The sequence below is a fragment of the Lynx canadensis genome, chromosome F1 (assembly GCF_007474595.2).
Source record: "Lynx canadensis isolate LIC74 chromosome F1, mLynCan4.pri.v2, whole genome shotgun sequence".
NCBI lineage: Eukaryota > Metazoa > Chordata > Mammalia > Carnivora > Felidae > Lynx > Lynx canadensis.
In genome coordinates this window covers 37004815-37029141 of record NC_044319.2, presented here as the reverse complement: position 1 = coordinate 37029141, position 24327 = coordinate 37004815, and the positions used below count along the sequence as shown (strand labels likewise).

The following is a 24327-nucleotide window of genomic DNA, read 5'->3' as shown; positions in this document are numbered from 1 at the left end:
AGTCCTAATCATTTGTACATAATGATAACAGTATCATTCAAAAGGAAAGATTTGGCACCCGGGCTTATTTTTCCAAAGGACACTATTTCTCATTTTTGGTTTGTAATGCTTGAATATAAGAAATAAAAAACACCCCAAGCTTTTAAACTCCGAGTTCTTCTAACTGGAATGACTACAGCTAGAAACAAATCTTATAGAGTTCCTTATTCCTATTGATCAAGGCTGGTAGTGGGCACAGCTACTATTTTCATGAAATTCTCCCTTCAAAACCTCTTTGGGCTGCAGCCTTAATAATGTAGCAGTAGCTAAAATCAATTTGATAAGCTTCCTAATAGGCATTTAGTGGGAAATTAATTTGCTTAATTTTTTTTTTTATTTTTCAGACAGTTACAGAGCCTGCTACCGATTTAGCTGTAGAATGGACACTTAGCGAACTGGTCCTTTAATTAAGAGTTGGTCATTTAGAAACTTTATGCTTTACTTTTCATTCTTCATGCTAAAAAATGAAATGGCAATTTGAACTTTTAAGAGATCTAAAAAGCCTACTATATAAGGAAATATTTGAGATCCCACTAAAGTATCACAGCATCAAAGCTGCTCAGGTTTTTTGCTACCATAAATTCTGAGTAATTATGTTACAAACAGAGTTCCTATTTAAGGAGAGAAAATATTTATTAGCACATCTGCATTTCAAAGCTCTTGTTCTGAGAACTTTTCCACATAACTGAAAAGATTCGATTAACATTATTAGTCTGTATTTTTCGTACCTCATTTCTTTAGTAAGAATTCGTTTCCATGTTTACCTAGTTTAATAGCCTTCTATTTCACCACAGCATCACGACAGATTTTACCAACATAAGAAACTGTACTGTCTTCTTTGGAAAGTACCCCATACAACATGTTTCGCTTTATATCTCTTTTCGAAACTGGTGACTATATAGGGTGAGCTAAAAAGTGGAATCTGTTTTCCCTTCCCAACTCTGAGACCTTCTATCTGGGCCAGACTTTGATATCTGCCCCTTGGCTGAGAATCCGCATATCCAACTTCACACTTAGCTGCGGTGAGGTAGCCCTGCAGGCAGGCCGACTTCAACGAACCACTAGTGGTATCATCATTAAAATCCTGCTGAAGGTCACCATGGTAACCGCCTGCTGAGGCTTCACTGCTGCACTCCGCATCTCCTAATCAGCTACCATGTGAAATGCAAATTCAGACAGTCTGAAAATTAGTCAAGAAGAATAGGGGATGAGGATGCAGATATGTGAAATATTCATGCGCTTCATGGAAAAAAGAAGACAGCATGAATGACACAACAAAGAACGGCCCCTGACATTCTTGCCATCATTTTGCATTATTGTTCACACCCTACTGTATTTCCAGGCCTATCATTCTGAAGTTGGTTTTGTGAAATGCCATATTTATATTCCATACCCAAAATAGTAATTAAAAATGGCTAACATAATAGCATTAACATCAAATAAAGGTAATACTTCTCAATCATCATCCTTGCCTTATCAGAGTTTATTTTTAATTACCGCAATACAAAGGCTATGAAACAAACAAACAACAACAACAACAACAACAACACCAGGCATCAAGTGATTATTAGTATCAAAACCACAGGGAAAAAAGGTACTTACAGCATTCTAGGCCCTCAAATGCTTTCCACATGCTAAAAATTCTTTAGAGAGATTTATTATTCAAGTTACACTGACTCAATTTTCCTTCTATAAAACTAAAACCGATTGCTATTCATTTCAAGATAGAGTGACAAGACTACCTAATAAGTGAATGTTATAATTGTTTTATATTTTCCTTTGCTCCTTGCCATTTCCCTTGGGCAAAAAATCTGTTGCTCATGAGAGGGTGAGATGTCCTAACTCAAGACAGTGTTTTCTCTGGGTATGTTCCCCAGTAAGCTTTCCAAAAAGAGTATGTGAACACATTTAGTTTACCCAAGATATTGCTGTTCTGCCTATCTCCTCCTTAAATACTGGCAAAACGTACTGGGCTAAAATAGGAGAGGTTTTGTTCAATAAAAAAAAAACTGTATGTTGGGTAGAGCCAAAGCAACTTACTTCGATGAACCACCAAAGCAAGACAAGGATTCAGCCTCAGATTTTAATACAGTAAAGTTTCCTAAAATTTTCAATCCCACCCAATATACATTTTACCATGTCTGCTAATGACAACCTCAAAACATTTCCCACAGGGATTTGATGGCGACAGTGAGGCAATGACAGGTTAGATATGGTCGAAGGAGGGAGGGTAACTCTGAAAGAACAAGGTAGAGACACGTAAAGCTAAATGATGTATGCTTCAAATTGTGGAAAACATGGATGAGAGGAAGTTCTGCCAAAATGGAAAGTTGTAACTGTTGGTCTGAGACTGTGAGAGTGACCAGTTGCCTTGTGAAGAAGGCACCAGCCATGCTGGTCAACGAGAGCCGGGGTTTGAGCACAGATTCTGCCCTTTGCCGTGTTCAGTATGCTGCAAAGTCAGCTACCCTTCTCATCACACCTAAGAACTGACCAATTTCACACCACATGCTGTGCTGTGTTCTACTCCACTTTAGGAACTGCAGAGTCAACCCTTTAAACAGTAAGTCTCCAAGAGAAGGAAAACAGAATGAAAGGTGCAATTTCTGCCACCATACTTGTCATTTGTGTTTCTGGATTAAAAAAAATTTTTTTTTTCTTAATAAAATGCGAACGTTAGCGAAATGAACAGCAGACAAACACATGGACTGAAAAATGACTTACTTCCTCTGAATAGTGATCTGAAGGAAGAGGTGGGTAGTCACACTGTTCTATCTTCTTACACAGCGAGTACAAATTCATTTTGTCACCATAGAAAGGACTCTGTAATGCAGCCATCTGTAAAATGCTCCCAATGAAACTGATATAGTTATATGGTAACTTTTAAATGAGATTTCATCGAGTATATTGCACAGGGGTAGAAACAGCTACAAATACTTTCAATAAAGTTATTTGGGCATTTAGATTTTATGAATATTCCTTTCTGAGAATTATCGAGTAAGTTCTATAAATCTTATTACAATTTTTGGTTATTTTTGTCAACATTTAAAATCCCTTAAGGGAGAAATGGTTAGTGTATGTGTGTGTACTTATACACACACACACACACACACACACACACACACACACCACACCCATACATACATATATGACATACCCCAGTATTGAGAAAAAGAACATAAACTTAAAACGCTTTGTAAATATAATGCTATAAAAAACGACCAATCCATCTCATGACTAAACAGACCTCAGTGGTATATAACAACCATGCAATGGTCAAAATATCACAAAAATGAAACTGAAATTGAAAATGAATTATAATCTAAGCAATGGTTTGGGGAGTAGAATGTACAGCATTTCATCCTGCATGACAGTTTCTGTAGGGAAGGATTATTCTGAGAAGAAAAACAATGCCTTCCAATCTGAATGTTATAACTGATTCTCAAGTAGTTTACAATGAACTAGAACTTCTTTTCTTTCGATAATGTCTCAAAAATACTAAATATGTTCAAAAGCTCTCTGAGTCATAGTGGCTCCTTCAAGGCATCCAAATGAGATTTCTATCCAGAAAAAAAAAAAAAAAAAGACTCAAAGAATGATCAACTTTGAAAAAGACATTATTGGATTTAAATTTATTTTCAGACAAGGTTCTAAGTTGACATTTAAAGTGCAAGCAAGTACTGTGGTAAGCAGGGTTACAAACTAAAAAATTCAATTTAAAATGTTCGCATCCTGTTCAAAACCTTCTAAATCTTTGAACCGCAGCAGCAAGAATACAACACGGAGTGCGAGGCTGCCCCAAAGTCAGTCACCCTTTTCTACATGTGCTAATAAGTTTGATTTTGGAAGGACAATGTGTACATTCCCCAGACAGGCAGAGTGTGTGTGAAACACGCTAGTCCATGCTGTGCTACTCAGTGAGCGTCAGTGGGGACAGGACAAGCTGAAAATGGCTCTCATCTGTCTTCTGGTGCTCCAGACAGAGCTTTAACTCCTTCGCAGCCTTAAACGAGGAGGGGACGGCACTGGAAATCAAACCTGCAAAGTAGCTTGACACAGTTTTACCCAGCCTGCATTTTATATAAAACTTACATAAACCCATACGAAACCACCTCAGGAAAGGTTGTTCCACATGAGGAGAAAAAAGTAAAAACAATACGAATGGCCCTAAACATATAAAACCCTCCATCTGAGAGGAAATTTCTCGAAGAGGCGCTATCAAGAATGATCACGTTTTCTGGTTTGGTTTAAAATGCAAGGACACTTTATGATAGAGAATTATAAATGCCACCTTAGAAAAAAATACACCGTATATATAAACTATAGTCTTTCCACGTTTGCAAAAACCCTACGTAAATGTACATATATTCATTATCCTCTGTTAGGAGTTCATTACAGCACTTTTGTCTCAATACTGCAGTGTTAAGAAAAAAAAAAAAAATCTGAATGTCCCCTAAGGAGTTAAAACAGGAATAGTATATTTTCATGCATCTCCTGCTTTGACAGATGAAAAATGTCAACTGTCCTGTTTTTATTTTCAAGCTTTTGCACTATTCATCTGGTTCATTAGTGCATCTCGATGCTGCCCCTGACAGCTGCTCGCCCTCTCCTCCCAGCAGCTGAATTTTTCAGGCTAATTTGATCCTCCACACTGAGACGATCGCTAGAATGATTGACTTGCTCCCTGACCTCCAGGGTCTGACTTTCCTGATTAGTATTCTGGGGGTGTCGGAGGGACGAAAGCCCACTGTCTGTCTTCGGGGCTGGTGGCAGCTCTCTTTTTTTTTGAACTGTAAGCCACCAACCTACAACCCTAGAAGGATGCAATTGCTGCACTGAACAATAAAGGAAATGTGTAAAACCTACTTTTCCATGTAAAGGTCCATGTAGCAAAAGCACAGCATCTTGATTTTAATTAGTAAAGTCTACTTTGTTGCATATCAATTAAAACTGTACTGCTAGTTTTTTTTTTTTTTTTTTTGAGGTTTCAGGAATATTTGAAAGTCTAATTTTCTGAGTTTAAAATACGTTTTCAAAAAAGCTTCCTGCTCCTTCATTGTTAAGAGTAAATTCTTAGTGGGATATAATATAAAATGTCTGAGAGAGGTTGTGGCCAATTTTTGAAAGATTAATTGCTGGGTATTTCTATTAACATTATATGGAAACATAACTGGAAGGAGACAGAACATAAAGGTAAATTAAATCTTTAGAAAAATTTTAGTCCTTTCCACATGAGTTGCACAGAGGAACTGAGAAAATTTACTGAGATGAGAACTATCATTACCATGATAAATACTTTTAACTCAAAATCGTCCATAACACATAAAACTCATGGATGTAGGAGTGTCCAAAGAAATCATTTCTATTTTGGTGATCATTTTAAAAATACATAAAAATGAGACACTGCCTCTCAAAGCAAATCCAGAATGTGAAGAATTATTTCAGTTTTGATATAAGAGTCTAGTGACCCTAAAAGAATCAGACGAACTTCTCAAAAAACCTATATTACCTTAATTGAACTTTTTCTCTTTCATTGCTAAATTTCATCGTTAGTGCAAACCAATTTGTTGTTTACCTTTAGATGTTTAAAAGGAAAATGATGCCTTGATAATATAAGATTATGACATAAAGAAATCTAACGTTACCTAAACAAATATGAAATATTTAAAAATGTACAAAGTGGTATTTAAACATTGTAGCAACTTAATATCATCAAAATCAATTCTTTTCAGCATTGTATCAAATTAGTGAGCATAATCTCTTTTAATCTCTAGTGCATACATAAGAACATATTTTGTCATATCACTGATTCATAATTTTTCATAATAAAAATTATCCTAGGAATGTTACCTAAGAATATTTAAAAATACATTCTTTAAAGTGGTCATTAATCACTTTAGTAGGAAGAAAAAAATAAATAATCTCAGGTTCCTTAAATTAAGGAAATTTGAAAGTGTAAACCATAATATATAATTAAAGATCATGATACACATTTAAAAAATAAACCTTCTGCTGCTTTACTTCCAAGTAATAGGTGGGCAATTAAAATAGATGATCTCATCATATATTTCATTTAAATCAGGAGGACAGGAACACAAAATATAGAGTAAGAAATACAGTGGCTTCTGTCTATACACTTTAGATTTCTTTTACATACGTTAAAACATGAAAGTGATTCCATGTATTATTTTCCTTCATTTTATTTTATTAAAATAGTTACTTAGATGTAGACTAACCTTTAATTAAGAGCTCTGACTTAAAGCCTGTGTCACTAGGAAAATTATACCATTCGATTAAAACATAAATTTACAGAAGTCACTCGTCTTGAGTGCTTTTTCATACCATTACTCTATAATGTGGATGTAAAATGTGTTCATAGTATGCTTTTTTTCTATCCATCCAAATCACTGCATGGCAATATTTGCTAGAGGATCTACCTAGATGATTCTCATTTTCCTTTCATAAATTATCACCAGTAGAACAGGAGAGAATTTCACTAAGCTTTACCAATACAACTGTTTACTCATGGAAACAAAATTAAGTGATAACCTAGAAAAATTATCTATTTACCTACTATCCTTAAAGCTGAATTACTACTCTGCGTAAGAGTGAAAGAGTACTGAAAAAGATATTCACCATACTTTCATGTTTTAAATCCATTCCATTATACTTCCCCTGCTATGCATGGATAAGCAAGTTATTTTACAGATGTTCAGGTGTACATTTTCATACATAAGATATGCAGAAAAACATTACATTAACATTACAAATATTTTTCAAAATAAAATTCTCACCAGAAGGAAACAATTTAAAAATACTTAGAGGAAATAAATGTGCAAGAATGTATAATTACCGTTACAAAAACAATTACTAAGTCAATGAATTAACCTTTTGTAACTAAAAAGCTAATTCTTAAACATCATTCAGAAATAAAATAAGTGTATAAGAATAGAGGAAATATATTATAGTAACTAAAATACATCAATATATGGAATTTATCAACATTACTTACCTCATACAGTAGACAGCCAAGAGACCAGATGTCAGATTTGAAGTTGTATCCATTTTCATGGATTCTCTCTGGAGACATGTAATAAGGTGTACCCACTGCAAAAAGCAAACCAAACAAAACAAGAGGAGTCTAAAAATGAAGATGCAGCTGTGGTAAGAAATTTTAGACACAAAATTCTAGATTAAAAAATATCACCAAAATAATTCATTAGAATCAGAAAATGGTTTTTGTGAATACTTAAAACTTTTTAACTTCCTCTACTCCCTGACCCTTATACAGCACAGCAACATCTATCCTATATTAAAAAGGGTGTAGTGAGTTGAACTTTATTTCCTTTTGATCAATTCAGGGAGATTCTCGGGAGCATAACTAAAGTAAAACCAAGGAATTCTAACAAGAAAATCTACTCAAGTGATTCACATTGGCTTCATTTCTTTATTTAAAAAAAAAATACGGCTTGCATATCTCAAATAATCAAGCATGATGGTATAATCATGTACTTAATATAAACATTAATATATAACAATTTAGAGTGTATATAAATAAATCATGCTCATTAACTTTAATAAACATTCCTTATAACACAGTTGTAGCTCTTAAAATTATGAATGATATAATCATTACCCTTCAGTACCCTACCTACTACCACTTTTGAAACATTAGAACAGACTTTTGTGCATCAAAGGGTTACACAATAACATATGTGAAAGGTCACGGACATCCCTAGAAAAATATCTGAGTTATTACTACTGAGACTTTTTTAAAGACAAGATACTGTAGCTAATTTTTATTTTTGTTTCTTTTGATGTGCTTATACATGTTTCCCCTTTTTATGGCCATTTTACAAAATGCTAACATTATAAATCATAATGTAATAAATTAATATTTATTAAACATTTAAAAGTAAGCGAAGGCATGTAAGTTATTTTTTGAAAGGTAAAACAGTTAAGTGACGTTCAAAGTGACTATCTTCAATTTCAGATATAGATGGCTACTTCACAATCATTAGCCTAAGGGGTTTTTTTGCCAAATAGAGACCCAAAGTTTGAGAACGAGATTTTAGAATTTTACTTGCTTGAGGCAAAACCTACCAAAAAAGATGCTGCTACTCACAGAGAGAAGGACATTTCCCTTTTTCTGTTAATTTTCAAGAACTCCCCAGACAGTTAGTGTAAATCTTAATGAGACTGTAACTCACGGTCCTGAGCGGGGGTATTTAGTCAGAGACAACTGGAAGAGCCACAGCAACAATCAAAGTATCATTCTCAAAGGCAGGAGTCGGTTTTCCAAAAGAATAAGGTTGCAAACTAATAGTTGTGTGTGGAAACTATACTGCACTGAAGGTGCAAATGTCAGGAACTACGTATCCACAAGGAATCCTATCTGTACTGGAATCCATTTTTACTAAGAATGGAGGGTCCTAGTCACAATGGACGAAAGGGTAGTTTCTATGAAAGCAAAGAAATGAAAAAAGAACAGGACCATAGGAGGATAAAATAAATTTAAATAAAATATGAACTAGTCAAATATGAAATTAGTTAAGACAAACCTTAAGAAATAACCTACTTAACTGTAGTACTTATTTTGAGGCAAGGAAGTTTGCCAATGTCTGTCAGGGTCAGAAAAGCTAAGAAACTTTCAGAAACAGCAAGGATTAAACAATCTGAATTGTTACCGGGTAAAATAAACACGAGCTCTCCAGCTTTGGGAGCTTCAACCACCTTCACTTGTAGCTTGCATAAGCGACACTGATTATTGGAGGTATTTACACCCTCCCTCGACCTAAGGACGGGTGGTGGGTACACTTGGAATAATAAGAGGGCTCTGCACAGGCTCCTGGTTTCAGGACATAAAGCAAGTGAGTGGCAGTGAGGAATGTGCAGAGAGAGGCTTCACGGAATCCACAGGGGGCAACTGAAAACACTGAGGCTTGAAGGTTCAGAGTTTACCAAAAGCAAAGGTAATTTTAACCAGTAGCTCTGGGAAACCTGCTGATACATTAGGGGTTTGATAGGAGTGTGAAAGATTGATGATAGGGAAAAAGAACAAATGCTAGCGTTTTACAGAGATTAGCCCCAGCACAACACCTTGACTGCAACACAACTGAACTCACGGACGACCCACAAGTGAAGGAAGCAGAGAAAAAGAATGATGAGGGTATTCGACTGAGCTAAACTTATAATGTAAAACATTTTAATGGGAAGAAAAGCCTTTTCGAGTGAGCTGCTAACGGTCATTACAAAAAGTGACGTATTGGGTTGACACTGCAAACTTAGATACTGATTCCTCTTCATATTACAAATAACAAACTTCTTTAGGCTAAATAGGTGGATTTCGTTTTAATATTTCAGGTATACAGATCTTGAATATATTAAAATATAAATCTAAGGATGCTATTCACCTTTTGATTGACACATCTCCAAAAGAGTCATTATGTAGGAAGAGGAGAAAGTGTGTATCCTGCACTACAATTATTAATTGGATAAAATCATAATTAACTGCTGAACACGGCAGAAGAGGGAATTTCCACTTGCTCCCTCTTACATGCTCCCTAAAGTGCACCTCCATCCTGGACAAGGCTCTTCTACTGACTGACACTGAGCAGAGAGGTTGCACCCCATCACATAAACAGATTCATCCTTCCTCTCTACCTAGCAGAGAGGTCAAAAAATTTAAGTGCTCAGGAAAATATGAAATACATTTTCATGCAGTGATAGGTCTTCCACATTTCAAATTTAATGGATATATAATTATTTCCTAAAAGCCTTTTACAAAATCCACAACAGCTGTGTCTATTATTACTACTGCCTCAAGAATGTTGTGACTTAACAACTGTACAAGAAAAGGGAGAGTTATAGAATGATATGATTAGATATTAAAACGATCATGCAAATTACTGTGTGTTGAGGCGCACGGAGACAGCAAGTTGTGTAATTTTACTAATCTTTTGAGAATTTATGGCTGTAGATAAAATGGGAATATATCTTACCATAGCAGATATTTATTTGAACCTCCTGACATACGTGAAAGTAAGAAACGGATGATAATGTCATAAAAAAAAAAAAACAAACAGTAACAGAGAAAGGCTGATATTAGGGGAAAATTGCTAACAACTAAAAACGCTATTGGATCTTTGAAATATACTAAGATAATCATTCAAATACAAATTAAGATGGGAAAAGCTTCACACTGTATATACTCTATTAACAATAAATACATTCTACAATTTATCCTGAACAAAATGAAGACCGATTTTCAGAAGTTCTACATTATGCTTAAGAGTCAAAAAATTCTGCTAACATGTTATTATGGAATATATGACTAAATTAATTAATAACTTCCATATTATCAGAACAAGTTAGATGCAGAATTTTTTCAACATTTAGTACTACAATTTCTGCAAAGACTTGAATTGAGAAAAAAATAGAACTACTGAGGCATCTGTTTATAGGTTAGATTGGGTTGCTATTTTTTTTTCTTTTCCATTTCGTTTTGTTTGAAACAAACAAAACCATTCAAAGGGCAAAACCATTCAAAGATCAGGAAACCTATTTCACATCTTACCTCACTAACTAGCTAGGAACACTTAACTAACTTCTCTTTTTATTCACTTCCCTCACCTCTAAGATGCAGTGATGAGAAAGAAGAGATGATTTGTGAGACCATTTTGCTCTGAATTCTGCAGCACTCATAAAAACAAAACAAAACAAAACAAAACAAAACAAAAATCCAGATGGGAAGTAAAATGGAAAAAAGTAATATAGTCCTTTTTTTCTTTAAGCTATTACATAGGAAAGTGGAGTGGAGTGTTTTAAGTCAGAGAGTACAAACAAACAAATTCAGTTTAGAAATGTTCTCTTAGAATTAAAGCAAACTGCAGAAATGAAAGCTTTGAACCTTTCTTGTTGGGAACATTAAAAGGACCCTAATCATCTTATATCTCAGTTTGATTTCAAAAAAACACACAGATAGACACAACTTCAGGGAATAAGAATTAATTTTCATTCTTTCCTTCATAATCTTAAATCAGCCCAGAAACTATGTTGGCAGACTTAACAGAGAGAGGCCAAATGTATTTAATTGTAAGTATTATCTACGGTTAATACAGAATGGCTGGGTGGTAGAGTAGTATTTCTTCTGCAAAAGAAAATTCTAAAATAAAATTTGTCATCTTTTTTTTTTTTAATTTTTTTTTTCAACGTTTATTTATTTTTGGGACAGAGAGAGAAAGAGCATGAACGGGGGAGGGGCAGAGAGAGAGGGAGACACAGAATCGGAAACAGGCTCCAGGCTCTGAGCCATCAGCCCAGAGCCTGACGCGGGGCTCGAACTCACGGACCGCGAGATCGTGACCTGGCTGAAGTCGGACGCTTAACTGACTGCGCCACCCAGGCGCCCCAAAATTTGTCATCTTTTAAGTGCAACTGATGACATTTAAAAGCTTTAATAATGCTAAGGGAGAAAAACTCAGAAAATGTTACTGTTTTTTCTTTAATTTTTTAATGTTTATTTTTGAGAGAGAGAGAGCGAGCAGGGGAGGGAAGAGGGAGACACAGAATCCGAAGCAGGCTCCAGGTTCTGAGCTGTCAGTGCAGAGCTGGAGGTGGGGCTCAAACTCAGGAACCACAAGATGATGACCTGAGCCTAAGTCATACGCTCAACAGACTGAGCCACCCCGGGGCCCTGAAAACGTTATTGTTATTGTTACCCTGCTCTAGGGACTGTGTAAATGCGTTATGTGAATTATCTGGCTGAACTTTTACCAAATGTTTAGTGGGTCCCTACTATAAGGCACACACTGTTCTAGGTGCTGGGGAGATAGAACTAAACAGACTAAGTCCTGCCCTCACGGGGCTCATGCGCTGGTGACATGCGGATCATTATGAAGTGGTCTCAGGAGATATTACTACTGTTACCTTGTTTTAGAGAGGAGGCATTGGGAGGTCACATAATTTGCCAAAGATCACAAAATAGGTAAGGTGTGGATTTGGAATTCAAACCAGGTATTTGAAACTTGCTTTTAAATAAAGTTACTCCATTAAAACTGACCACTGTGAAATATAACTTAAAAAATAAAAACAAAACAAAACAACAACAGAAAAGTGTATATTTTCAAATAAAGAAGTAGAGAAACCTTCTAAAAGTCAGCATGTACATATGAGAAGCCAGGAATCAGGGTCTGGGTTCAATGGGCTCCATGTGGAAATTCCGCTGCTCTAACAGCTGCTCTGACTGTTTCAAATACATCCTTGTTACGGTGACTGAGAGGTGAACCACGCAGCTTAAAATCAGACAGTAGCTTCTTCTCAGAGCCATTATTTCAGGCAAGAAAGGACAGAATGCTAAAAATAAATCCGTGAAAGTAGCCTATAGCACTGACTGAACATATGCTGCCTTTATGGCCCCAAACCACGTCAAACTATGAAGGGGGATAAGCCAAAGAAAATCCACAGAGAGGTGCTAGGGAAAGGTGTGGGAAAAACCAGTATGTGACCACAGGTGGCACTTGGCACCAACAATGAAACTGTTTTAATGCCTGACTCAAGAACACTAATTTTCCAAGCTGAAATCAGAAGCTATATCACACTTGGAAATAGTGTGGGGAACATGAATTGTGCACTCAAGAGACTCCAGTGTGAAAATTCTGGTATCTGGCTTGAGTGATGGATGGCCATGCATTTACTCTTCTGGCAACATCACAAAATCTGAGAACTATTTATCTCCTTGTGGAAGGTAAAGAGGAATTCAAACAATCCTAACAACAACAACAACAACAACAACAACAAAATTCCCCCGCAATGGGTTTCAAATATTATATAGCACAAGGATCAGTATCAGAGTTCTAGTTACCTTTTTTTTTTTTTTAATCTATGCCATTTTCAGGATATACAACAAACTCATGTAATAGCTAAATTCACACATGTACATGCAAAAAGAAAATTCTCCATCTTTTTTCTCTTCTGGGGGTCATTAGGAAAGCAAGTAAAAAAGTGCCATATTGCAACGTTATTAATCTAATTATTCTCATTTTTCTCCTTTGCAGCAGTCAGACAGGAAACACTTCACTGTGAATAATAAAAGCAACTCCGAAGCAAATAGGTTTGCTTAAATGGTAGCTAACTAACCTTATTTACTTATACATACCTTTGGAGCAGATTGGCCTTTCTAACTAAGTTTTGTTAAAATTACTTTTTATCTCCTATATTCTAGTCTATGATGGAGTAAGCCACTCAAGAAGCAGGACTGGTATTAAGGAGAGAAGTCCCTTGAGGATTAAATAAAATTTTGCTAAAAAAAACAAACAAAACAAAATTGCCAATACACTAATAGTAATGATAGAACTTGTCTGCAAAATTTATATTATGTCAAGTATGGTATATTCTTCCCTAAAAGTAAAAGTACATCACAGTGCAATAAAACACCCATAACAGTCTATAATGAAAATGTGAAATTTTGATGTCAAAATATCTGCCAAAAAAGAAAGTGCTTAATTTCAACAATGCAAACTTCCATTAAACCTCTGACTTTTAAACAGCTTCATCCTATCCGTCAGTCTTTAGAGGAAGATACAAAAGATTCTCCATGAAGTCTACTAAAATAGTGTGTGGTAAGCAGAATTCCGGCCCCCATAATCTTTGCCCTCTGGCGTCACACCTGTATATCAGATGTTACACAGCAAAAGCGACTCTGCAAACGTAAGGCTATAGATTTTAAAACAGACCGATTATCCTAAACCATCAGTAAGATATGCAAGGGAAGGGGCAGGAGAGATTCAAAGTGTGAGAGGAATTCTACCTGCCGTTGTTGGCTGTAAGGATGGAGAAAGAGTTTAAACCACTAAATTTGTGGTAATTTGTTAGGGCAGAAATAGAAAACAAATACAAATGTGTTAATGATCCATGCATTGCATGGGAGACTGGAACATTCAATGTGCTGAGAACCGACTACACACCAAGAACTACACTAGGTACTGAGGGGCTAAGGAGCAAAGTATATGGTTTGAAAATTGTTCGACCCCTTAAAACTCACTGGGTTATTTTGGGATGGTATGAGGTATGTTTTCTAAGTTTTTTTAGGAAGGCAGGGGAAGTAGGAAAAGCCAATACATTTACCTTAAGAAGACTGAAAGAATAAAATATGGTCTTTCGTAATTTAAATGAAATCTGGTTTGTTCACTAATTGATATGACTGTAATTTAGGTAATCACAACTACCTCAATGTTGAATTAGAGTAGTACAAAAGAAATTAGTTCATGTGCTACATGGCACTTAATTCAAGTTGGTATTTGAAGCTTGGCAAGTAACAATTTTTATTATAAATTTTTTATTTTGACCAAAATAAGGTCTCTATCACAAACACATCCATCAGGGATAACTACAGATTAACTGATCAAGAGAAAAGTCATGAGGGGTCAATCCTACGGTGAGTTTCATGAATTATTCCTAATTTAAAAATAATTTCTCTGAAAAAAAATCATAATCATTATAGTAATCTCTCTGCTCTTAGAGTGACGAAAATTCCCTATATATGGCTACTTCTCTATTCACCATTCCCATTGAGAGTCAATTATGCTTTAGTTGCAGTAGCAACAAATATATCACACACACCACACACACACACAAACAAGTAGAGAAAGGCTACAAAACAAACCACAGACAAAATAAACCAGATAATTTTTGCTTTATCTCACGGCCGTGGACAGTGCTCACATTTATTATGTATTATTTCTGGTTCTCCTCTTCCTGACCACACGGGAGAATTATGCTACCCGATTCCCTTGAGATAGGTAAGGCCACGAGACTTGTTTTGGGCAATAAAACAAGATTGGTTGTAATTTGTGTTACAATGAAGCAGAAGAATTTAGTTAAGAGCCAGTACGTGATTGTCCATGTTCCCTTACCCTCACGAGCTGACAAAAAGCTATGTTGATAGGAAGATAACATGAGATTGAAGCTGCCTGAAATGACAAGTCACTACATGGAGGAGGGCAGCTGCCCGAGAGGGCCACACAAGGCCCACAGTGGGTGATGAGACATCATATGCTTTAGCGCCAGGCCAGCTGAGATTTTGGTGTTACTCCTTACTGCAACATAATCTAACCCACATGTACTGATACATTCAATTAAATTCATCCTTTGATGGGCAGCCAGTCTCTAAGCCCATTCATCATTTAATCAATATTTAATATCTATTATGTTCAATGCCGTATTCTAGGTGTTTGGAATACATCAGGAAACCAAAAACACATAGAACCCTTTCTTAATAAAGATTAAATTTTAGCTGTAGGACAGAGACAAAAAGGACGAAGCATAACAAATAAGTTATATATCATATTAGATGGGGTGGCTGGGTGGCTCAGTTGGTTAAGCAACTGACTCATGGTTTCAGCTTAGGTCATGATCTCAAGGTTCTTGAGTTTGAGCCCCACATTGGGCTCTGCACTGGCAGCATGGAGCCTGCTTGGGATTCTCCCTCCCCCCCCCCCCCCGCACCTCCCCTGCTTGCTTGCTCTCTCTCAAAATAAATAAACATTTAAAAAATTTTATAGGGGCTCCTGGGTGACTCAGTTAGTCAAGTATCCAACTTCGGCTCAGGTCATGATCTCACAGTTGGTGGGTTCGAGCCTCAGAGCCTGGAGCCTGCTTCGGATTCAGTGTCTCCCTCTTTCTCTGCCCCTCCCACTCCCCTGCTCACACTCTGTCTCTTTTTCTTTCTCTCTCAAAAATAAGTTAAAACGTTAATGTTTTTAAATTTATATAAAAAAATTACATAGCATATTACAAAATAAGAAGTCCTAATGAGAAAAGACAAATTATATAAAGTAAGGATCAGGAATTCTAGGGTGGTATAGGAGTAGAAGTCAGGTTCAGTATTAGAGGACCTCAATTTCTTAATTTATAACAGCCATTCTACCTACTTCTAGAATATTGAGGAACAGAGGAGAAAATGTGCTTTAAAACTGCTTGTAAATTATCAGTGCTATACACATATTCGTTGTTACTGTTGTTGCTATTTAATAACAGGAGAGGATTCCTCTGGGTCATTATTATAGGAAATAAGGGTAGTATGGTATGATTTTACTAAAAATCATATATTTGGAATACATAAAAATTATTCTGTGTATTCTGCTATGTTTTTCAATATTTAAAGGTAAAGATACTTGATCCCTTAGCAAGCTACCTCTGAGTCAGAACATTTGCTGAAAAGAGGCTTTAGAGTAAGTTAAGAAGTAAGTGTACCAAAAGTATATTCTGTGTTTTGTGACGTGAGAAAAACTACACCTTGATTGCCATGTTCCTATTTCACAGACTTTGGCACAACTGTAGTTTTCAGTTTAGAAGAGCCACTTCCTTAGAAATACGAGCCAAAGTTGCTGGTAGACAGAATGCTTATGAACACAGACTTCAATATCCTAGAGCTCTATTTCCTGTTTATTTCTGAATCTTGGAGCATCAAGAGCAGTGACATCCAGGAGAGAGAGCAAACTCTGCTTTCATATGTGGGTTCCTATGCAATGTACAGAGCAGACTAAGGCAATTGCAGATGGAAATAACAACAAATAAGAAAACACTAATAGAGTAGGAGAAAATGCCACCAGGTACCGATACGGTGAACAAAATAAACTGTTGGGAGAGTAAGCCCACAGTTAGGAAGCCACAGGCCACTCACTATCTTCTAGCTATACAGTCCACTTATCTCTCTGTGCTTCCATTTCTTTGATTCTGGAATGGGAATAATCCATATCTATAGCTCACATATATGTGTAAGGATCTTAGGGAAAGGAATGATTTGCAAATTGTACAAAGATACCATGCATGTTATTACCCACCTCCAGAAACACAGCGAACACTGTAAATGACTAATTCAGGAGAATATCTAAGAGTAGGTAGAAAAATCGGAATCTGTCTTTAAGTAAATGGAACAGCATAAAAGCACTGTAAACACAGACCAGTGTTTTCCAAATTGCAGGTCATTACTAATTAATAAGTTGTAAAACCAATTTAGTAGGTTGCAGCTAGCATTATTTTCAATAAAATAAAACAGGACAATATCAGAATGCATTATAGTTGTAATGTAAAACACTGTCACATGAAACTTTTGCTTCAATTATATATGGTAATGTTCCTATGGGGTCACAATGTTGCTGGGGTCATTGTAAAGAAATTCTAAAGCCATTTATCTAGACTGTCAAGAAGCTTGATTCAAGGGAGAGAGATTTGTCCTCATTTAAATTTTAAGATGTAGACATATATATATAACAGATTTTCTAACACCTGTAACATTTATAAGGTTGATAATATGAAAAAAAAAAAAAACCCGTCAAGATTCACAGGGATATATATAATCCTACAATTAGTCTCCCTAGCAACACCCTCTGTCCAAATCAATACAGAAGCACTAAATGAAGATCTGACTTCCCATAAATTCATGTACAAAACAAAAGGAGGAAGGGGACAAAAACAAAAGAATTGTCTAGATCACAGATTATAGACAATGACACACTTCCTGTTCTATGGGCTGATGAGCTCATGTGTATCTCATGGTATCTCTGCTCAGTTTTGGGCAGCACATCCTAAGAGGCACTCAGAGACAAAGGAAGGCAACCAACAGGACAAAGAAGAACCTGAAAACAGCAGACAATACTGGCCAAGATTATCCTGAAGACGACGAAACAAGTTCATGGTTACAGTCTTCAGGGCCCCTCATGTTACTCTCCTACTACAAAATCCCAAAAGCTTGCCACCGCACCAGGAATGAGATGTGAACTCTTCTCACATCTGGTCAAGACCCTTCCTTCACCCTCCGCCAGCAAACTTTCTCCAGATTGAGCTTAGAGCGTATCCTGCCTTTGTCCCTTTGCGTAAACTGTTCTTCAGTCAGCCTGAGACCTTCTTCCCCAAGTCCCAGGTAGCTGGTTCTTCTGCATTGTGATCTCAGTTCAAACACTGCCCTCACTGAGGCTTTGTCTGACCATGTCCCTTCTAAAATAATTCCCCTCCTAGTCATGCCCTGTCACATAGCTAACAAAAAAACAAAGACGTAAAATGATTATTCCCTCTCACCACAAGATATGATCTATGAAAATGACTTTGCCTTGTTTAGGCTTGTTCCTGGCCGCTAGAATAGAACATGCATAAAGAAGGTACTAAAACTGTCTTTTAAATGAATCAATTCAGGTATTTTAACAGAATAATAAACTGTGCGTGAATTCCTTCTCTCTCCCTCTTCTTTCTCTACATCTTCATCACCACCACCACTGTGTTAACATAAGCAACTTAATGGCACATTACAGTGAATGAAAACACCTTTATGTTCATTGCATTATTAGGTTAGGGATTGGGTAGAGATTAAGGCACAGCATAGAATAGTTATTACCTACATTTCCAGTTTTATAAATTTGGAAACTGAGCCTTAGAAAGTTAATAGAAGGTTTGATCAAGGTCCTGCAGAACAATGGACATGTCAGTTCAGATGTCCTCTATTCTTTCCAAAACACCATGCTATTTCTCACATTCAGAACAAAGCAAGAGGAAAAACAAGGCTGGCATATAATGAGGTAGGGATGTGTAGTCAATGATAAGAATGGAAAGTTATAGAGGACACCAAACACTAAAGGACCCTGACTACTAAACTAAGGACTTTGCATGATATTCTTTAGGCAACTGGGAACCATCAAGGATTTGGGGGACAGTGACAAAATCAGATAATCTCTTTTAGGAAGATAACTCTGCCGAGAATACACAGAGTTATTTTTCGTTTTTTGTTTTTTAATATTAGAAATAAGGAAGAATATTTTCCTAGTTTAAACATGAAGTCACTATGGATTAAGGAAGAGGGAACAGAAAAGAGATATTTGATTCAATGTATGTGGTGGGAGCAGTGAGGGAGTAGAAGAAAAAGTGAAAGTTTCTGAGAATTGTTTTCAATTTTGAGGATTTGAATATGGTTTATACATCCAGCAACATGGTATTTTGTACTTGTAATTTTTAAGCCTGATCCAAGAAATTATCTATGTATATTATCCAATATTCTATGTTGACATACTTTTGATTAAAAAAAAAAAGAGTACTGAATACTGATTCAAAATGTGACGACTACCTATATAACTTTATCTGCCACAGAAAATGTGAGAGGGGAGCCTGGGTGGCTCAGTTGGTAAAGTGACTTGGGCTCAGGTCATGATCTAGCAGTTCATGGGTTCGAGCCCCACATCGGGCTCACTGCTGTCAGCACCGAGCTTGCTTGAGATCCTCTGTCCCTCTCTCTCTCTGCCCCTCCCCTGTTCATTCTCTTTCTCTCTCTCTCTCACAAAAATAAACATTAAAAAAATATTTTTTTAAAAAAGTATTTTTTTCTCAATATGAGAAAAAATGCTTGTGAAAGAAATTATTTTCTTCTAATTCATTCATCAAAGAAATGATCTCATTGTTACCTCCTCACTGGCTGTACTACAGGCTGTGTCTTAGAATGTTATGTAATTATGTGCATCCCCACGTATTTTACGCATACACACATATATGCCTGCATTTTTACATAAAACTACACGACCTTAAGTAAACTGATTTAGATAAAACCTGGTAATACTTTCTTAATGAATTTACTCTCCATATCACAAAATCTGGACTAGCACATCGCCTACGCTTGAAGATGGATTTTGTAAGCCCTGTTGGGAACTTTTGTATGAGGCAGTGGCAGGCAAGTAAAGAAGACCATTTCCCAAACTGATAAGATTGGAGTTTCATATACTGGCTCCAAAGGGTCAGGTGACTACAGCATGCTCAGAGTGACAGTCTGCAAAGCAGCATTTAAAAAAGAAATGCATGTGCACGAGCATGGGTATGTACAGGTGTGTGTGTGTGTGTGTGTGTGTGTGTGTGTGTGTGTGCGCGCGCGCACGTAGCATTTCTAAGTAAACAAATGACAGAATGCTCTTAAGACATTTGTTACTCAGGTGAGTAACAAAGTGAAAACATGTTTGTTATTTTTACTAGTGAGAAAGGACATTGACATGGAATGATGTTTTCTTCACAGAAATCTATTATTTGCATTGTAAGAGTTGTAACTTCCAAATAAAACTTTATCAAAGTCCTACTCAGATTTATGCATTTCTTATAGAATTTCATATCAAATTTTCTTATCAGGAAAACCTGTAATCCTCTATAAAAATAAAAGTAAAGTGAAAGGGAACAAAACAGTATTACTCAAAATCAGTTGAAACTTTATTTTCTTAAAGTACTTGACAAAACTAAAACTCTGGGAAAAGGATAAAGTATTATCTTTCTACCACTCTTTATAGCTTAGAATCCAACATTTTGTCATTCAGCAACTAGTGACTGGGTGCCTACTTATGTGCCAGGTACTGGTCTAGACATAAAAATTTAAATAACAAGTTCAAGTTCACACAGAATCTTGCTAACAAAGCCAGAAAAACTTTAAAAGGTCTAGTCAACTAATTCAGATGCTTGTTTCAATACTGTGCTTAGTGTAACTCACTTATTCTTCATCAGGCCGTTTTAAAGTTTTTATTTCATATTTACACACAATTTTATACAAAAATTTAATGGTTTTCGTTGAAATTATGACACCAGAGATGGGGTACAATTAAATTAAAGTCATCTTATTTTTATCTTAATTCTTATTTTAGTCTGGTTGTTACTATGTTATCTAAGTCTTATATTAACAAGGACAAAATGTAATTTGAAGAGTTTTAAGAGAAGCTCTATCACTCTCTTTAGGTTATTTGGTTTAAGAATTATTTCTTAGAAATTATTTCTTCCTAGTAATTTCTATTGTTTCTAAAGTAGACAACTGTCTTTCCATTGCTACTACAATGTTGTAATAGCTACATTCATTCTATTTTAGATATAAAGGACAATGCCATATTATTAACTCTAGAATGAATAAACAGCAGATACCTTTTACTACATTATTTAGGGGAATATTTTCCTTGTTAGTAATAGATCATGTTTAGGTTTCCTCTCTGCAATAATCACAACTATGTGTGTCATTTTAATAACTAAACATTTACAAATTATGGTATTTTTACAGTCAGGTGAAGTACTCTTCCAAGATATGGTTAAATCATATTATTTCAATATTGTTAAATGGAGAATAAAACAAATGCTCTATGGCAATTGTTAAAACCAGGTTTGTTTATTAGCATTTTCTTTTACCAAGTGTCTACCTGGAGTCAAATCAATAGAAGTACCCAACTGTCATGTGAATGAGCACATTATACCTGATAGAGAGCTGTAGGGATCTACTGAGGATCCGATGATTTTAAAAATAGTTTTATTTAGAACGTAAGAGCTGGCATATAAATAGTATGTCCCTTATGTTGTTTTTAACCACACACACACACAGACACACACACACACACAATAACTGAATGAAATTACACTGTGTCTCTTACCTAAAGAATGTGCAGCTGTGGTTTTAGAGCTGAAAAACCGACCAAGCCCAAGATCTCCAAGTTTGACCACTCCAGTGGCTGTAATGAACACATTAGCTGGTTTTATATCTGTGAAGAGATGAAGGAATCAGGTGAAAGATGATATAAGCTTAGGTATTTTCAAGAGATTAAAACACTTTTCATAGAATTTAAAATCTACCTTAAAAATGAAAGTCAGTTTGAATTTTGATCCAATTACTTTATTTTCAATAATTTTGATATATCCTAATATTTCTGATATATCCTATTATTTCTGAATTCTCTGATAGAGGAATAATCATCATTGTAGCACCATGAAGATTGCTAGTAATTTTCATTTAAAATGCATTTTGTTGGGACGCCTGGTTGGCTCAGTCGGTTAAGCAGCCGACTTCGGCTTGGGTCATGATCTCATGGTCCGTGAGTTCAAGTTCCGCGTCAGCCTCTCTGCTGACAGCTCTAAGCCTGGAGCCTGCTTCAGATGCTGTGTCTCTCCCTCTCTGCCCCTCCCCAGCTTGCACTCTGTCTCTGTTTCTCTCAAAAATAAATAAATGTTAAAGAAAAATTAAATTAAAAAATAATAAAATGCATTTTGTTTTCCATTCTCAAATCTTTTGTGAAATTCAAAGCACAAAATAAATTTATTTCCATTTTATATCAATGTTAAATATCTTACTAAACATTACTTTGTTGATACATTTACATAAAATATAAAATTATAACTCTAATCTGAACATAACTAGATGACCTTAGAAGTCATAATTGCTTAAATAAACTATATTGAAATTTCTCATACCCCAAATCAGAGATACAATCCCTAAGTGTTGTAATCTTTACATGTTCTGTCCAACTATTAGACTGACAATCAAGAATACATTAAGAGCTAATGCTGAAAATTAAAAACTGAAGTTGGCCATAATATACATTGTTCATCTGAAAAGGGAATCTTCCTTATGCATATTCTGCTTTCCTACATCTTTTTTTTTTTTTTTTTTAATTTACCAACATCATCAGTAAGATGCTCAGAAGAGGCAGGCAGAAAAATAACTAATTCTTATTCTTATTTAAAACCAAGATAGGGCTTTAGAGGTTTTTCATTCTAGTAAATAATAATTTGGAAAAAAACTAGCCAAGAAAGCATGATGCTATGCCCATGATTGGAAGGCATTTATTCTTCAATTGCCTAATAACCTGCATCGTTTAAACAACATTAGAAGCTATTCGTGATTTTACCCTACCTCTATGCATGACGCGTCGAGAATGCATATGTTCCAATGCACTGCAGAGTTGAACAAAGTACTTCCAAACAGTCCTTTCAGGAATTAGCCTCTTTTGTTTCTTAAAATGCTTTTTAAAAAATTAAAAATAAGAATCAGAGGAATTAAAATATCTTAAGACCAGATCCTGACACACCAAATGCCTTGCCAGAAAAACACCTACTTTTATCTACCTATTACCAACTAAAAAGCATATGACTTCCCACAGTGAGATGATTCTGAGAATTTTACCTGACATATTAGCTTAAATTTCTCACTATTATATCTAAAGTTAGCACAGCCCATATAATGCTACATCTTTATGATGTCCAATATTTCAAAAAATTAACATCTATATAAAATAATTTCCTAGCCTAAGAAGACAATGTCAAATTTCATTTTAAGAAAACCCAGAACAAAACAGTCTAGAAAACTGAAGGTAATTATGTTCATTAAAAGACAATTCTTCTCCTGACATTAAGTTTGACTATAGAATTCCTTTTAAATATTGAACCACCTTGGTGATTTGAAATATCAGTTAATTTATTAAAAATTAAATAAAAGAGATTTATATAAAAAGTTTTCATGAATATTTCATGACTGTTGCACATTACAAGTCAAACCTGTACTTTGAATGAATGAAACTAAACTTCATGGAAGAAAAACATCATAGGAAGGTCAGGGCAAAAATGGAGCACCAACAGACTAGTTGGGAAAGAACGGGCCATCACGCATAAGAGGGCAATAGCCAAAATAACTGCGAAATCAGAGGTAGATATTTATGCCCATTTTTTATATTACACTTGCTAGAAGAATGTACTAGTAACATACTCATTTAAAAACAAAGTTCTTCATTTCCTAAGATTCACCAAGATTCATTATATAAAAATTATATTTCTAAAACAAAAATGCAACTGGCTTCCTACTTAACAATATTTATAAATGACCAACATGAATACCACATTTAAACAAGTTTTCATGGAATTTTCTGATAATTTTAATATAGGTATTAACAGATATTAGTATTTAAATGTGTACTGTAGTGCATTTTATCTGAAAACATTTTTGGAAGTTCAACTGATTTGTTATTGAATATATCATTCAGATTAACTCTAAAACAAGTATCTTTGTCAATTTTTACCCTTGTGACCAGTTGAGGGCAGGCTGGAAGGAAAAACAATACAGGGAGATCTGCTCATATCCCTACTTCATACTTAGCAAAAGATTATTATCTACTGCCTCATATGCACTCAATATGTCAAAGGATAAATCTTTAAGGAAAAGCTAATAACTTTAGGCTAATGTTTATTATAACACATGCTAAGGAAATGAACTTAGTAATTTCAATGGCTATTAACATCCGTAGCAAAAAGCCAATAACAATTAGATGACCAGGTAATTGAAAAGCAAATCAGGGTATTACTAAAATGTTGAAAACCTCCCATATCATGTCTCAATATTAAGTATTTTTAATTGCAGACTGTGTCAACATCACTTTTCATTCTAAGGGGGCAATGCTGCAAAATCAGTTCAATACATATAATTTTCTTTCAGATTTGGAATGAGTCCAAATAAAGCTTGTCTATGTG

General features: G+C 35.4%; 1 protein-coding gene across 2 annotated transcripts in view; it reads right to left on the bottom strand.

The window, feature by feature from the left end:
* Positions 1–24327, bottom strand: part of NEK7 (NIMA related kinase 7) — a 160845-nt gene that overhangs the window by 18222 nt on the left and 118296 nt on the right. For both annotated transcript variants that reach the window (XM_030301712.1, XM_030301713.1), the window contains exons 6-9: positions 22721–22829; positions 21465–21572; positions 7052–7146; positions 2764–2877 (exon numbers count right to left, since the gene is read on the bottom strand). In XM_030301712.1, the coding sequence (XP_030157572.1) occupies positions 2764–2877; positions 7052–7146; positions 21465–21572; positions 22721–22829 (426 nt within the window). The remainder of the gene's footprint in view (positions 1–2763; positions 2878–7051; positions 7147–21464; positions 21573–22720; positions 22830–24327) is intronic.